General features: G+C 39.6%; 1 protein-coding gene across 2 annotated transcripts in view; it reads right to left on the bottom strand.

Annotated features, from left to right (window-relative positions):
* Positions 1–15,037, bottom strand: part of MCCC2 (methylcrotonyl-CoA carboxylase subunit 2) — a 63,688-nt gene that overhangs the window by 47,755 nt on the left and 896 nt on the right. Inside the window, exons 2-6 of one of the 2 annotated variants that reach the window (XM_079918955.1) lie at positions 12,222–12,288; positions 5,550–5,620; positions 4,707–4,791; positions 2,421–2,522; positions 142–269 (exon numbers count right to left, since the gene is read on the bottom strand). In XM_079918955.1, coding sequence (XP_079775081.1) covers positions 142–269; positions 2,421–2,522; positions 4,707–4,791; positions 5,550–5,574 — 340 coding nt within the window. In that variant the 5' untranslated portion in view covers positions 5,575–5,620; positions 12,222–12,288. The remainder of the gene's footprint in view (positions 1–141; positions 270–2,420; positions 2,523–4,706; positions 4,792–5,549; positions 5,621–12,221; positions 12,289–15,037) is intronic. The other variant, XM_079918954.1, reaches the window with a different exon arrangement.

The raw sequence follows: 15,037 nt of genomic DNA, 5'->3' as shown, positions 1-15,037 counted from the left end.
GTGCATCTCTTTTGTAATTATAAGAGAAGCCAACAGTTTTTTAAAAATATCCATTGATAACGTCATATATATATAGTCTTCTAAACAATCTTATTATTTTTCTAGCTAATAACAGTTTATTTTACAATTCTCGTGACTTGCCCAAGTAAATGCAGGGGAGCCTGTTTTGCATTGCAATTTCTTGTGCCCGTAAGTGTTTCTTCACAGTCACCGGGTAGTAGGTACCTCCTTTGACAGTGGCATCATTGGCAACAATAATGCATTCTACTCTGAAAGGCAGAAATTTCATCGGAAAGAGAACGTGAGAGAGTTCTTCAAAGTAAAGACCAATTGCATCTCATTACAAGACACTCCCAATACAGCCTGGCAATTTCTAGTACATATCCCCAGGGACAGCCATTAGTAGACAATCTTATGATATAAAAGTTTTAATCACTGTTCACATATTTATTTATATAAAATGAATCACTTTTAATAAGTTTACAAACTCTAACTTGATTTTTAAAGAATCATCACCCCATATTAGTAGAGGAAAACTAACAACCTAAGCCACATTTTGTAATGGTTCTTTGAAGGAAGGGGTCCTAACAAGATAATACAAGATAATACAACAACAAGGAATCCAAGTCTCAGGGTGAGAAAATCCCACATGGTAAACCTTTAAAATTTCCTTTTAGGAAGGTAATTTTCAAAAAGGAAAACTGATCCATCAAAAGTATTTATTTTTCATATTTTCTTCATGTCACTGCCATATGCTTTTCTATAAAACTAAAAGAAGTTTAAAGTACAACACTTATCTTGCTTAAAGGAACAATAGGTACAAACTTTAAAATAGTAGTCTGAAAGCATATACTATAATGAGACATTAGTGGTGCCCTTTCTCACCAAAACCAGCCTGTCAGGTACCATGGCTCACAAGTAACACGCAGGAAGCAGGGAAGTGAATGAAGAGGGCCAGTAAGGGAGCCTGCTTTGTATTGCCAGGAAACCCAAAGATCAGAGGCTCACTTGAAACTGGAGAGAAGAACAGTGTGGTCTTTACAAAATTTAATCTTTATATTTATGATGTTTTTGTTACCTCACTTTATATTCTCTAGAATTCTAAAAAGAAACTTATTGAATCCTTGCTGAAAATGAAGTAGAGAACAGCAACTGAGCACACAGCCTCAGGTAGTGTTGTACTTCTTTTATTAGGGTATGTGGCTCCTCTCCTTTGAGCATCAATTTTATTCACTAGGTTATATATAAAGCCTTTTCCCACATTATAATTAACATTTTATAGAGTGGGATGTACATTTCTAATGACTTTAACATTGAACAAACTAGACTTCAAAAGGAATTTAGGCTTTGGCGGGTGCTGGGCCATACCCCCCACACCTCCAGAGTATGGTCACTCCTCCGTCCTGGGGATGCTGCACTAGAAAAGTTTAAGAAGCTCTGGTACAGGAAAGAGCCCAGACTATGAAGTCAGACAAAGCTAGGCTGAAATTCTGACTCTGCCACTTGCTATATATACGACCTTGGACAAGAGACATAACCACTTTCACTTGTCTTTTTAAAAGGTCACAGACATGTTACAGAATGAGAAATAAAATTAGTCCACAAAAATACTGTATTAGACATCTATTGGTTTTGCCTACCCAGCATCTATTATTTTGGCAACAAAACTAAACTTTCTTTCAGAAACTGCCCTTTCTCTATTTTTGATCCCTGAGGTTCTAGCGGGACTGACCCCAAAGCCCATCTTCAGATGTGAGCACAAGGACCAGGCCTTTCTACTCAGCGTCCACGCCGTGGGCTGAGCAATGGGCTCTGGTCCCAGGCCTTCACCCTCAGGAGCTCTCAGCCCACTGCAGCTGCTAAGCTTAGAGCGCAGAAGCTGGGGATGCCTGTGGCCAGCTCGGCCTGCCTAGGAACAAAACCAAAACCCAGCCTGTGACCTGGTAACACCGTTTGTGCTCCTCGACCCAGCTAGGCCCAGACTCATCAGTTAAGAGAGTCAATAAATTCTTTTTTGGTTTTAACTAGTTTGCACATCTATCATCTGCCAGAGAAAGAGTGCTGACCATATTCAACCATATGATTATGTAAGAAAGGTCAATTTCAATTACTATGAAGTACTACTTTACACCTTTTAAACGAGCGAATTCTTTTTCAGTCATACTATCCAACACTAGAGCAGCTCTAGTGGAAAGATAAAATCAGTCTTGCCCTGGCCCTTGCCTCCATGGAATCTCAACAGCTAAAATGCACACACTCCACAGATGAATCTAACACATGTCTGGGTAGGAAGCCTCAGTCCTAAATAATATCACGAGCATAAAACTCACATGCTCACATGCAGAGCAGTGAGTGCTGGACACCCTGCCTCTTCGGCCTGCTTCCTGAACCACATGGCTGAGTGCGGGCAGAATACTCACCCTGACACTCTCCCAATGCCTGTAATAATGCCACCGGCAGGGACCTCCTCATCACCATACAACTGGTAACCAGCAAACTGGGATAATTCCAGGAATGGAGACCTGAACGGAAGAAAAGATGTTGCTTGAATTAATGTCGTTTTTCAAAAAATCATATTTAAACAGTTAACACGTGGAAAAGGAAATTTTCTTCTTTAATGGGGCAATGTTTCAAATATGCGTGTTGGACATAAAATCTACAAAAAGAATGGCAAAAACAAAATCTAGGGGACTTCCCTGGTGGCGCAGTGGCTAAGAATCCGACTGCCAATGCAGGGGACACGGGTTCAAGCCCTGGTCCAGGAAGATCCCACATGCCGCGGAGCCACTAAACCTGTGTGCCACAACTACTGAGCCTGCGCTCTAGAGCTCACAAGCCACAATTACTGAAGCCGGTGCGCCACAACTACTGAAGCCCGCGTGTCTAGAGCCTGTGCTCCGCAACAAGAGAAGCCACCACAGTAAGAAGTCCGCGCACCGCAACGAAGAGTAGCCCCCGCTCGCCGCAACTAGAGAAAGCCCACGTGCAGCAATGAAGATTCAATGCAGCCAAAAATAAAGAAATAAAATAAATTTAAAAGAAAAGAAAAACCTAGTGTGACCACCCTGGGGATTTATACAGTATAGCCATACAAAGGAACACTAGGTTCTTATTTTTAAAGATGTTGTACAGATGTGTTTATTAATATAGAAAGAGAATAGCACCTAACACTTACGTAGCACCTACCACATGCCAGCCTCTCTCCTAGGAGCTTCAGAAACACTAACTCATTCATTCCTCAGAACTACCTCCTGATATGGATCCTATTATGATCCCCACTGACTGATGAAGAAACTGAAACACAGAGATTAGGTCAGTTGTCTAAGGTCACACAACTACTAGTAAGTGGCAGAGCTGGGTTTTAATAAGCTCCATAATAAGGGACCAGGCTCTTAACCACTGTATTATTGTCACTTAAATGTTCAGGATACACTGGGGGGACGGGAGACAGGGGTGGGCAGGGAGTTATAAAACACCACATTTAGTATGATTCCATTTTTCTTTAAAAAAAAAAAAGTGATTCATATTTGCATAAAAACAGTGTAGAAGGATACACACTAGGTGTTAGCGGTGTTTGTCTCCAGGTTGGGCGTCTGTGTGCATGTCTCCCGAAACAATACTTTTGAGCCTTCATTTCTCTCTCGAACTGGTCTTTTTTTTTTTTATGATTTATTTATTTGTTTGTTTATTTATTTATTTATTTTGCTGCGCTGGGTCTTAGTTGCAGCATGTGGGATCTAAGTTCCCTGACCGGGCCCCTGCATTGGCAGCCCAGAGTCTTAGCCACTGCACCACCAAGGAAGGCCGTCTCTCTAACTGGTCTTGGTGCTTCCACCCTCAAGGCCCACAGTCTACTCACAAGACAACAGCCAGAATAACTTTTTAAAACCTAAGTCAGATAAGCCCTACAAAATCTCCCCATTTCTGTCAGAGTAAAAGCCCAAACTCTTACACTGGCCTACAAAACCCTTACCGAAATCACCCATCTCCTGCTACTCCCCCGTGTATTCCTGCCACCCCACCACCTTCCAGCCCCTTCCATATCAGCATCTGTGACCTGTCCCCACTGCAGAACCTTCGCACTGAACACTCCCCTCCGCCTGCAATGCTCTCTCCCCAGATATTCAGAGCCCATCTCTCTTCACTCCTTCCAATCTTTGCTCAATGTCACCACCTCAATGAGGCCTATTCTAACCACCTCATTTGAAACTACAACTTGACCTTCATCTTTCTCTCCCGTATGCTGGTCTTTTCTTTTTCCCATGACATTTATCACCTTCTAACATACTATATAATTTATGACACTTATCGTTTATTTTCTATCTCCTCCTGCTACAATGTAAATTCCAGTAGGGCAAGGAACTTTGTCTATTTTGTTCAGTGATGTGTCACTAGCACCTAGAACAGCACCTGACACACAGTAGCCTCGCAATAAACATCTGTTGTTGAATCTTACGATAAGAACCAGAATTTAAAATCATTTATTTATAAAACTATCTAAGATGGGAATTCCCTGGCGGTCCAGTGGTTAGGACTCTGCACTGTAACTGCCGAGGGCCTGGGTTCAATCCCTGGTCAGGGAACTAAGATCCTACGAGCCACATGGCACAGCAAAAAAACAAAACAAAACAAAAACAAAAAAAACTGTCTAAGAAAGCACCATGGAATAGAGAACACCCTGAGCCAGCACTTGGGTATGTACCAACCCTGGGTCTATAAGATTGTCAACTCTTTCTCTTGGTAACAGTTTTCCTCTTGATATGTGACGTGCTCGGGCTTTCTCACCACCTCCTGTGATAAAAAATATGATTCGATTAGATGAATTCATTATAAGGTCTCCATTTAACTTAATATCAGAAAAACATATAACCCTTAATCCAAAATATGGTACTTTTTAAAAAATTTAACATATCCTGTGAAAAACAGCTAATTTTTCAGATCATTGAAACTGGCATTTTTAAAAATCAATCTATCCCTGAGTCCACAGTATATTATACATTTTCTAAATTCAGTAGTAATTACTTAAGGAAATAATGCAGTACTTTTCTCTGCATCTCATACATTGCAAATACTGTCTCATCTCCACCACACTTATTACACCTACTATAAATACTAGCACTGTCCTATATGCTATGTGAAATTTGAAAAGTTCCTAAGTTCATTTGTACCAGGTAAAAAGCATTATTTTAGAAATGATTTCCATAATAAGCACAAAAAAACTTAGCTAAAGGTGCTATTTTTAGGCCCACAAATAGGAGAGAGTTGAACACCTTATATAGCAATTTAAAAGTCCCCCTTTGTTAGTATCCTGAATCAGAGATGATCTTCCGTGTTTCCTGACATTGCTCCAGACTAAAGGAAATTACAATAACTGAAGAGTCCGCTGGGGTAACCAACCCAGTAAGGCTGCTTGAGGTGAGGGGTACACCAAACCTCACCCAGCCTGAGAACGGCTGGGTTCGGTACCTGGGGAATATCCACAACCCACTCTCAGCAAACCACGGTAAATAATCAGAACAGGCGATAAAATTGTACCTTAATATATTTACCTTCACTGTTGCCCAAGAATTCCATCTTAATATACTCCTTGTCTACTGAAATGTTCAGCTGTTGAAGAAAGCTATTTGTTTTTTAGGTGAGAAAATAAGTTCATACAGATTTCAAACAAGCCTCCAAGTAGCGCAACATTATTTTCAAATCAGGACTTTCCTATGTCTAAGGGGATTTTTTTTTTTTTCTGAAAAGGTAGAGGGTATATTTTTAAGACTAAATCTGCCTTAAGGTAACCAAGAAAATCGTAACATGCATCTAATCTTTTAAAATGAAAATTATTCTGGGAGGGAAAGCCTTACAAGATAGTATGAATTAAATCAAACAGCTTTCCTCTTTTCTCCAGAGTGTCCTACTGAGGTGTGTATAGTTATAGGAGAGAAGGAGGACGAGAGAGTGACAAAGGGCAGAGGAAACTTCTGAGAGTGACACATTCATCGTCTTGATTGTGGTGACGGTTTCACGGATGTATACATATATCAAAACTCATCAAACTGTAAGCTTTAAATAATGCAGCTTACTGTATATCAATTATACCTTAATAAAGCTGTTTAAAAGTTAAGTATTAAAGAAAAATAAACCTAAGACACTGCAAAGAAGACCAGGCTTGGGTGAGGGTCTTTGGAGAGTTTGGCGACATAAGCGTCCACTAAGGGGATAGCAGGAAAAAGCATGGCAGGGGAGGGTGGGATGAAAAAGAGATAAGAAAACATATCTGTGTTTTGTTTTGTTTTGTTAGTACTTAGAGCAACACTATTCTTAATTCTGCCTAGAGCTTCACTTTGCTATTCCGAGCACCTAGTGAATTCTGTTTTTATTAGGAAAAACCAGAAAGAGTGCTATCCTTGATACAGATTCTCAGGTCACAGAATTCAGCTCCTCTGGCATTTAAACTGGCCTAGGATATGTGGACCACCACAAAAAGACAGAATGTCACAGCACCTTAGTTTTCCAAGCATTACTCTTAAAAGATTTTGCTTTAACTATCTCCACTCTCACAGACTCAGAGCCAGAAAAGCCTGATGTTTTCCTTCTATCTCATTTACCACATTGCACTGATTTTAAAACACACATTTTGTTCACATTTTAACACCCCTAAAATCAGGAAGCATTTTACAGTTTATAGCATCTTTTCATCTCTGTCACCAGGGGGCAGTCGCAACATAGCTGTCTGCCTCTGGGTGCACAGCTCAAATGTCTAACTGTGGTCACTTCAACGGTGCTATATGCATTGCTGGAACTACCTGCATGCAGTTTAACTTGAATTTCCAAAGGTTTTCAAAAACTACACAAGCCTTAAACAACAAGGTCCTACTGTATAGCACAGGGAACTATATTTAATATCCTGTAATAAATTGTAATTGAAGAGAATATGAAAAATGTATATATATGTATAACTGAATCACTTTGCTGTACAGCAGAAATTAACATGACATGTAAATCAACTATACTTCAGTAAAATAAATTTTTTAAAAAACTACACAAGCCTTATCTTAAGGTCATTAAAAGACCCCTTTTCAACCACCAAAAACTACTTGTGTTTTTCTATATCAATAAAATTATTACCCAGTTTTAGAAAAACTAAGCACTTCTGAATCTATCAAAACACTTAGAGCCCTTCAGTTAACTTGTGTTAATCAAAGTACTTAGTTCTGGCTACCACGAATAACACAGCTGGGTTAATCCTTGTTCCACCTACAGAAATGACTAAGCCACTACTAGCAATCCTACATGCTCCAACAAGAACCAAAGGGGATAGCAAAGATGGTGCCCTGAGAAGAAATCTGAAACAAAGGTAGCAGTGAGGCAGAAAGAAAGGAAAAGACAAAACGGAGGACAAGAGTCCACTCATTATTGTCAACTTTTTATTTATCACAAGTTCTATCAAATGAAAACTTCAAGGATTAACTTTCAAAGCAACCTGAAACACTGTCACTCCTTCTTATCTGAAAATTACTTAGGAAATCTTATGAATTTTAAAGTCAGGATGGGGCTTCCCTGGTGGCACAGTGGTTAAGAATCTGCCTGCCAGTGCAGGGGACGTGGGTTCGAGCCCTGGTCCGGGAAGATCCCACATGCCACGGAGCAACTAAGCCCATGTGCCACAACTACTAAGCCCATGTGCCTAGAGCCTGTGCTCCGCAACAAGAGAAGCCACCACAATGAGAAGCCCACGCACCGCAACAAAGAGTAGCCCCTGCTCGCCGCAACTAGAGAAAGCCCACATGCAGCAAAGAAGATCCAATGCAAACAAAAATAAATAAATAAAATAAATAAATTTAGTTTTAAAATAAATAAATAAATAAAAGTCAGGATGTCTATACAGGTGGCCAACAGGCACATGAAAAGACGCTCAACATCGTTAATTATATATTAGAGAAATGCAAATCAAAACTACAATGGGGTGCCACCTCACGTCAGTCAGAATGGCCATCATTAAAAAGTCTACAAACAACAAATGCAGGAGAGGGTGCGGAGAAAAGGGAGCCCTCCTACACTGTTGGTGGGAATGTAAACTGGTGCAGCCACTGTGGAAAACAGTATGGAGGTTCCTCAAAAAACTAAAAATAGAGCTACCATATGATCCAGCAATCCCACTCCTGGGCATACATCTGGACAAAATATATATATACACACACAATGCAACACTACTCAGCCATAAAAAAGAATGAAATAATGCCATTTGCAGCAACATGGATGACCTAGAGATTATCACACTAAGTGAAGTAAATCAGAAAGACAAATACCACATATTAATCTAAAATATGATAAAAACGAACTTATCTACGAACAGAAACAGATTCACAGACACGGAGAATAGACTTGTGGTTGCCGAGGGAGGAGGGGGTTGGAGAGGAATGGGTTGGGAGTTTGGGATTAGCAGATACAAACTATTACATATAGGATGGATAAACAATAAGGTCCTATTGTATAGCACAGGGAACTATATTTAATATCCTGTGATAAACCATAACGGAAAAGAATATGAAAAAGAATGTGTGTATATATATACATATATATATGCATAACTGAATCACTGCTATACAGCAGAAATTAACACAACATTGTAAATCAACAATACTTGAATAATATAATTTTTTTAATGTGTTTAGAGGTATTACTGATAGGTGATATTTTGTTCTTTTCTTCTTTATACTTTTCTCTATTTTCCAAAATTTCTATAAGTATAATATATATATTATATAACATAAGCATATATTACTTTTAAATTATACATATCTGTGTAATATCCATTTTCCTGGCATAACAGTACTAGTCCCAGGCAACACTGTGAAGAAGGCTTTGTCCTTTCCTGGCTTCCCTCCCAAGGAGCCCTGCTCAGTCGTCTTCCCCTTTAGAGACCAGAGCGTCAGATGATCAGAACCTGCCATCCCCAGCAGATGCTCAGTGCTGGAGGACTCTACCACCTCTTATTCAAACCCTCTAGTCTTAATATCCAAAGGGAATGATCAATTCATCAATTCTGCTCCCTAACAAAACATACTTTCATCTCAACAAGGGTTTTGGTTCTTTTTCAGGAGACAAGACCTTATTCCAAGATGGCTTCTAGTCATCATTCTAGTCATCATTCTGAAAAGCCTACCAGCAGGATATTTTGCCTCTCGAATCATCCCCAGTAGACAAAAACTCATGTCATTTTTTAACACCATTTCCTCACACTTAGCACAGGGGTTCGAGAGCTACCTGGTCAAAAAGGATGGCAAATATCCACTACCCCTGTTTTCACAAGTCACCCTCCTACTTACACCCCTCTCTCCCTAGAGAGAAATTAGGGTGGTCTGGGGACAGTGTAATTGACATCTTTGCTTTTTGACTGTGTGCTTTCCTTTCCCCTTTTCCTGAAAACAGTACTGCCACCACCATGAAGTTCCAGGAGCTGCCAGCCACAGTACACTTTAGCCCTGGTGGACATGGGTCCAGGCTGGCACCATTAAGTACTATATCCCCCTGGATACAGTGGCTGGGCCAAAGAATGAACATGGGACCCAAGTGAACCCATCAAAGTTTTCCAAATCGGAGATGAAAGGATAACTAGATCTTTCCTTCAGATTGTAAACTCTAAGAATGCAATCCCTGACCTACCAGCGACATAGTTCCCCAGCTCACAGAGAAGCCAGAGAGAATGCAGTCCACACATATATACACATCCTGAAATGAGAGAAGATGGGCAGAGACAGTGAGTCCTGTTGGGGCTGGAGCCCCCCGCTTCATTCAGCACTTTCTTTCCATGGTTTGGTTGTCGGTTTCTGGATTAAACAAGTTTGATTTGGATTTTTGTGACTTAAATCCAAAGGAACTAAATACAGCCATCATCAAAACAATATTCTTCATATATTACAAATGCCTAACTTAGAAGGAGCTACACGAAGTTTACGCTCTTCACTTTCTTTTTTTTTTTAATTCTCCCCTGCACTGTCATAGATCATAGATAGAATGGGAGCAATTACTGCCATCTGAATGAGGTCTTTGCTTCAACTGGTCCCACACTGAGTTGCATATCTATTTGTTCATGTCATGGTAACTTTTACAGGATTTAATTGATTTTGACCCTAAACTACGATAGTACAAAAGACAGAGACCAAGATATTCCAAATGGATTTAATTTCTGGTCTTTTCAATTAATTTTGATTAATCTATTAAGTCAAAAAAAGACAGCAATGTGTGCTTGGAATGAATAATGCCTATAATTCACAGACCCACTCCTAAGTCTCAAGTTAGGAATGAGGTACTGAAAATTTACTAGAGGGATTAAATAACTGGACCAAAGTTGCTTAATTATTAGAGTAACCAGTCCAGACTTCCACCCTCAAAATTCTACAAAGGACCAAAATACTGAGCTTATTTCTTCCCTAACACCTACACACGTGAATATACAACTTTGGATGGTCTTTCTGTTCATCTGCCATTAATTAATTACCTTGCCTCCATCCTTAAAATCCTCAGAGGAGAAAAATATAAAAAACATTTTTATTTAAACTAAAGAGAAATCTATCAAGGTTTTGCTAAATTATTTCACTAATGACTTCTACTGAAAGTCTGTCCTCTGAGTGTGATAAGATTATACCCAGGAATGAAACAATACCCTTAAACCACAGGTTTACAGATAAAATAGATTCTTTATGAGGACATTGGGGAGAATTCTTTTTAAATGAAGGCTGTAAAATTCATATAGTTCCTTCTCAGTTAGGTACTTGTAATATATTAAGACTCTTCCTTTGGACATGGCCAATAGTTTCAAGTCACATAGCCTTCTAAATTGTCATATATACCAATAAGGGCACAATAGAATGTGATGTGGTACTTGTTTATACATTAATATTTTATATTCCTCCCTATGATGCAATTTCTTCCAAGCAAAAAAATGTCTATTATGTCCACAATTTAAAAATTTAAAATGACAATTTACAAAGTTTTTAGGATATCTCATTTATTTAATTAGCAATAAACCCAGATAGAAATTATTTCCAAATTACATGACACAGCAGAAAATTCACAATTATGCAAAATGTAGTATGTAGTATGAATATGACTAATGGACAGGAAATGGTTTAGTTGCTTCAAGTGAAACAAAAATTTCAGTGTGATGCTGTGGCTGAAATAAAAACCTTAAGAAGAAATAGTTTTAAAAATGGATGAGGGAGTTCTCTGGTGGTCTAGTGGTTAGGATTTGGTGCTTTTACTGCCGTGGCCCAGGTTCAATCCCAAACTTGTTTAATCCAGTAGATTTGGGGGAAATCTACTTTCTCCCAAATAATGGCAGTGCTATAAGAGCAGAAAATCTGGCCAAGTAATAGGAAAAAATAAGATGTCTGCATGCCAACAAATGCGTTTTTTTTTTTAATTAAAGTATAGTTGATTTATATTATTGTGTTAGTTTCAGGTGTACAGCAAAGTGATTCAGTTTTATATTTTTTTTTCAGATTATTTTCCATTATCAGTTATCACAAGATAGTGAATATTGTTCCCTGTGTTATACAGTAAATTCTTGTTGCTTATCTATTTTACGTATAGTAATTTGTATCTGTTAATCCCATACTCCTAATTTATCTCTCCCCCCTTCCCTTTCCCCTTTGGTAACCACAAGTTTGTTTCCTATGTGTGTGTGTTTCTGTTTTGTATATAGATTCATTTGCATTATTTTTTAGATTCCACATATAAGTGATATCATATAATATTTGTCTTTCTCTTCCTGACTTACTTCACTTAGTATAATATTCTCTAGGTCCATCCATGTTGCTACAAATGGCAATATTCCCTTCTTTTTTATGGCTGAGTATACACCCATATATTTATGTGGATATATATACCACATCTTAAACCAAATCTGGGTTGTTTCCATGTCTTGGCTCTTGTTAATAGTGCTGCTATGAACACTGGGGTACACTGTATCTTTTTGAATTAGAGTTTTCATCTTTTCCAGATATACGTCTAGGAGTGGAATTGCTGGATCATATGGTAGCTCTCTTTTCAGTTTTTTAAGGACCTCCATACTGTGTTCCGTAATGGCTGCCTCAATTTACATTCCCACCAACAGCAAATGCACAGTCTTGAAGAGTCAAAAGCCTGATGCTACTAGTTTTTCCTAAAATGAATAATTATAAGGGACATCTTAATTAAAAGCATAAACTGAAGAATAAATGAGTGCTTACCCAGTCTGATGTTCTGTGCTCGTTCACGGAGCTGATTTACTAGTGCTTTCATCTGCTCGTAGTTTTCCTAAAACAGAAGCAAAGAAAAACAGGGAGAGTATTATAGGAAAGCAATGACTTTTTTTACCATAATAAGGGTTAAGGAGAACAGCATTACATGCCAACCCCATGTGGCCTCCACACTGCGCCACTTTGCCACCTGTGTGGCCTCTGTGCTGGGCCAACTCCAACGTGTAAAAAAGATTAATTTGTGCCTCTCTGTCTTTGCTCAAGCTCTTCTGCACTACCACCCCCCTCTCTGGTCCATCTATCCAAATCTCACCCCCCTTTTAAAGCCTAACTGATGTTCCATCTCATCTCCAACACAATTTCTGGCTACTCCCATTCATTTTAACAACTTCCTTCCTTACACATCTACAGAACTTAATTGATCTCTAGTATTTGTTTTCTTTTGTCAATGAATATAAGCCCTTTGAGGGTTAGAATGCCATCTTATTTTTTCTGTCCCCTCAACCACTATCGTGAGGAGATTCCAACCAATGCAGAAATACTTGTTTTACACTTACTGACAAATTACAGTAATTACTTACTTACAGTAAGTAATTAAAAACAAAGCCCAGGGGGAAAATGGATCCTATTTTAAAAAGGAACAGGCGGGAATTCCCAGGTGGTCCAGTGGTTAGGATTCTGGGCTTTCACTGCCAATGGCATGGGTTCAATCCCTGGTTGGGGAACTAGGATCCCATAAGCCACATGGCACGGCCAAAAAATATAAAAATAAAATAATCCCAGCCTCCTTTTTCAGACAAGTGTGGCCATGTGACTAAACTCTAACCAATGAGATATAAGCAGAAGTTGTTAGGTATGACTTCTAGAAAGGCTCCTTAAAAAAAAGAACAAGAAGGTGAGGGTGTCCTTTTACCTATTCACCCTTTCTCCTCCTTTGCACATGGAACTCAGACACAATAGCTGGAGCTTAAGCAGCCATATTAGACCATAAGGTAAACTGTACTACTTATTTTAAATTCTTCCTTCCCTCCCATCCTAGCCAAGGTTCACTGTGAGATTATACTTCCCTACCCCACAGTCTCTGAATCTGTCCGTATTACTTGCTTTGATGAGTGGAATGTGGGCAAAAGTGACAGTGTACCAATTGCAAGAAGAGGCTTTAAGAAGGACAAAGTGTTTCCATGCTCTCCTCTTTGTGCCCCAGCCTTCTATTACGAGAGGAGCATCCCACAGCAGCCACTGCCCCTTCATTCTGGGTCCTAGAATAAGAAACAAGTAGAGCAGACCTGATTCTACTACAGTCCTAGAGCAGAACTGCCACAACCAACCCATAGATCCAAGCACAAAAAATAAAGACTTGTTCTTTTGAACACTGAGATCTTGGGATTGGTTGCTACTCAGCATTACTGAAGCAAAATCTGGCTAATACAGTAATTAGTCCAAGGTCACTCAGCTAACAAGTAGTAGAATTAGGATTTAAACCAAAATCCACCAACTCCAGAAACTCACTCTTAAAGCAACATGCTACAATGTCTCTTCTGCCCACTGAAAGGGCCACTGTTGACACTTTAGCACATTTCCACCAGGTCTTTTTCCCCCTATGGAAATATGTTGCTTATTAGCTTTTAAACATACATGAAATACTAAGCCAGTGCTTTTTCCACCATAGCACAGCTACTTTCTTATGATAATTACTGGTGCACAGACTGAACCAGAACATAAAACATTTTACATAGAGAAAGAAGTTATAATCTCAGGCTCACACTCCCTAACCCCTAGCTAGCAGCCACCATCAAATACATCAGCCGAGACCTGACTTCAAAAAGATGGCAGAGCAGGAAGCTCCAGGCCCTTATTCCCCCACAGAGACATCACAAAACAACCCAAAACTGGCTAAAGTAACCTTACAGGAGCTCTGGAAAACACTCAGAGGTCTACAGCAACCAAGAGAACACCCAGCCAAGAAGCCACATTCAGAATGGTGGGAAACCCATTCTCCACACTGCAGCCACACTGATTATTCTACCATGTCCATAGGATCATGCCACTTCTCTACTTAAACATCTTAGCAGACAGACTGCAAAGTGAAATCTAAATATGCCTTCTACACATGGCTTCCCTCCTCTACCTGGCTGCATAAGCAATCCCATCTACTCCATGAATTCCTCACCCTGGCCGGGACTTCCAAGTTCTCACTCCCACTAACCACTTTCATAACTTGGTACCTATGTTCTCATAACTCCTTTAGTTTGTATAATCTTGCCTCCCATTCTCCATCCTGAACCTGGCCAGTTCTTACCCAACTCAAGATCCAACTCACTCACTGCCTCCTATGTGCAACCACCTTTTTTAAGCTTTAGACATCACTCATCACAATGCATGGCTTTCTTGTCATCTCCCCCACAAAATTATGATTCCATTCCTACACATCTATCCCAAATATCTAAAATAGTGGCTAGACCACAGTAACCACTTAATGTTTCTGAATTAAACATTCTCTCCTGATCCCAGGACATCTAAAGACTTTTGGAAGTCTCCCATTGGATACTGTTTCTGCCTCAGCCTGCTGATTTCCTTTCAATCAAAATCTCCTTGTTTTCCCAAAGGCAGGAATTATTTAAAATGTGTTCTCTGAGGGAACCTCCTGGCGGTCCAGTGGTTAAGACTCTGAGCTTCCAATGCAGGGGATGCGGGTTCGATCCCTGGTCGGGGAACTAAGATCCCACCTGCCGCAGCAGCGCAGCCAGAAAAAGTCTTCTCTGAAAGTTATTTGCACAATTTAAATGTTATCTGTACAGGCTTAGAAA

Source organism: Stenella coeruleoalba (assembly GCF_951394435.1).
Source record: "Stenella coeruleoalba genome assembly, chromosome: 3".
Classification (NCBI taxonomy): domain Eukaryota; kingdom Metazoa; phylum Chordata; class Mammalia; order Artiodactyla; family Delphinidae; genus Stenella; species Stenella coeruleoalba.
This window is presented reverse-complemented; position numbering and strand designations above follow the sequence as displayed.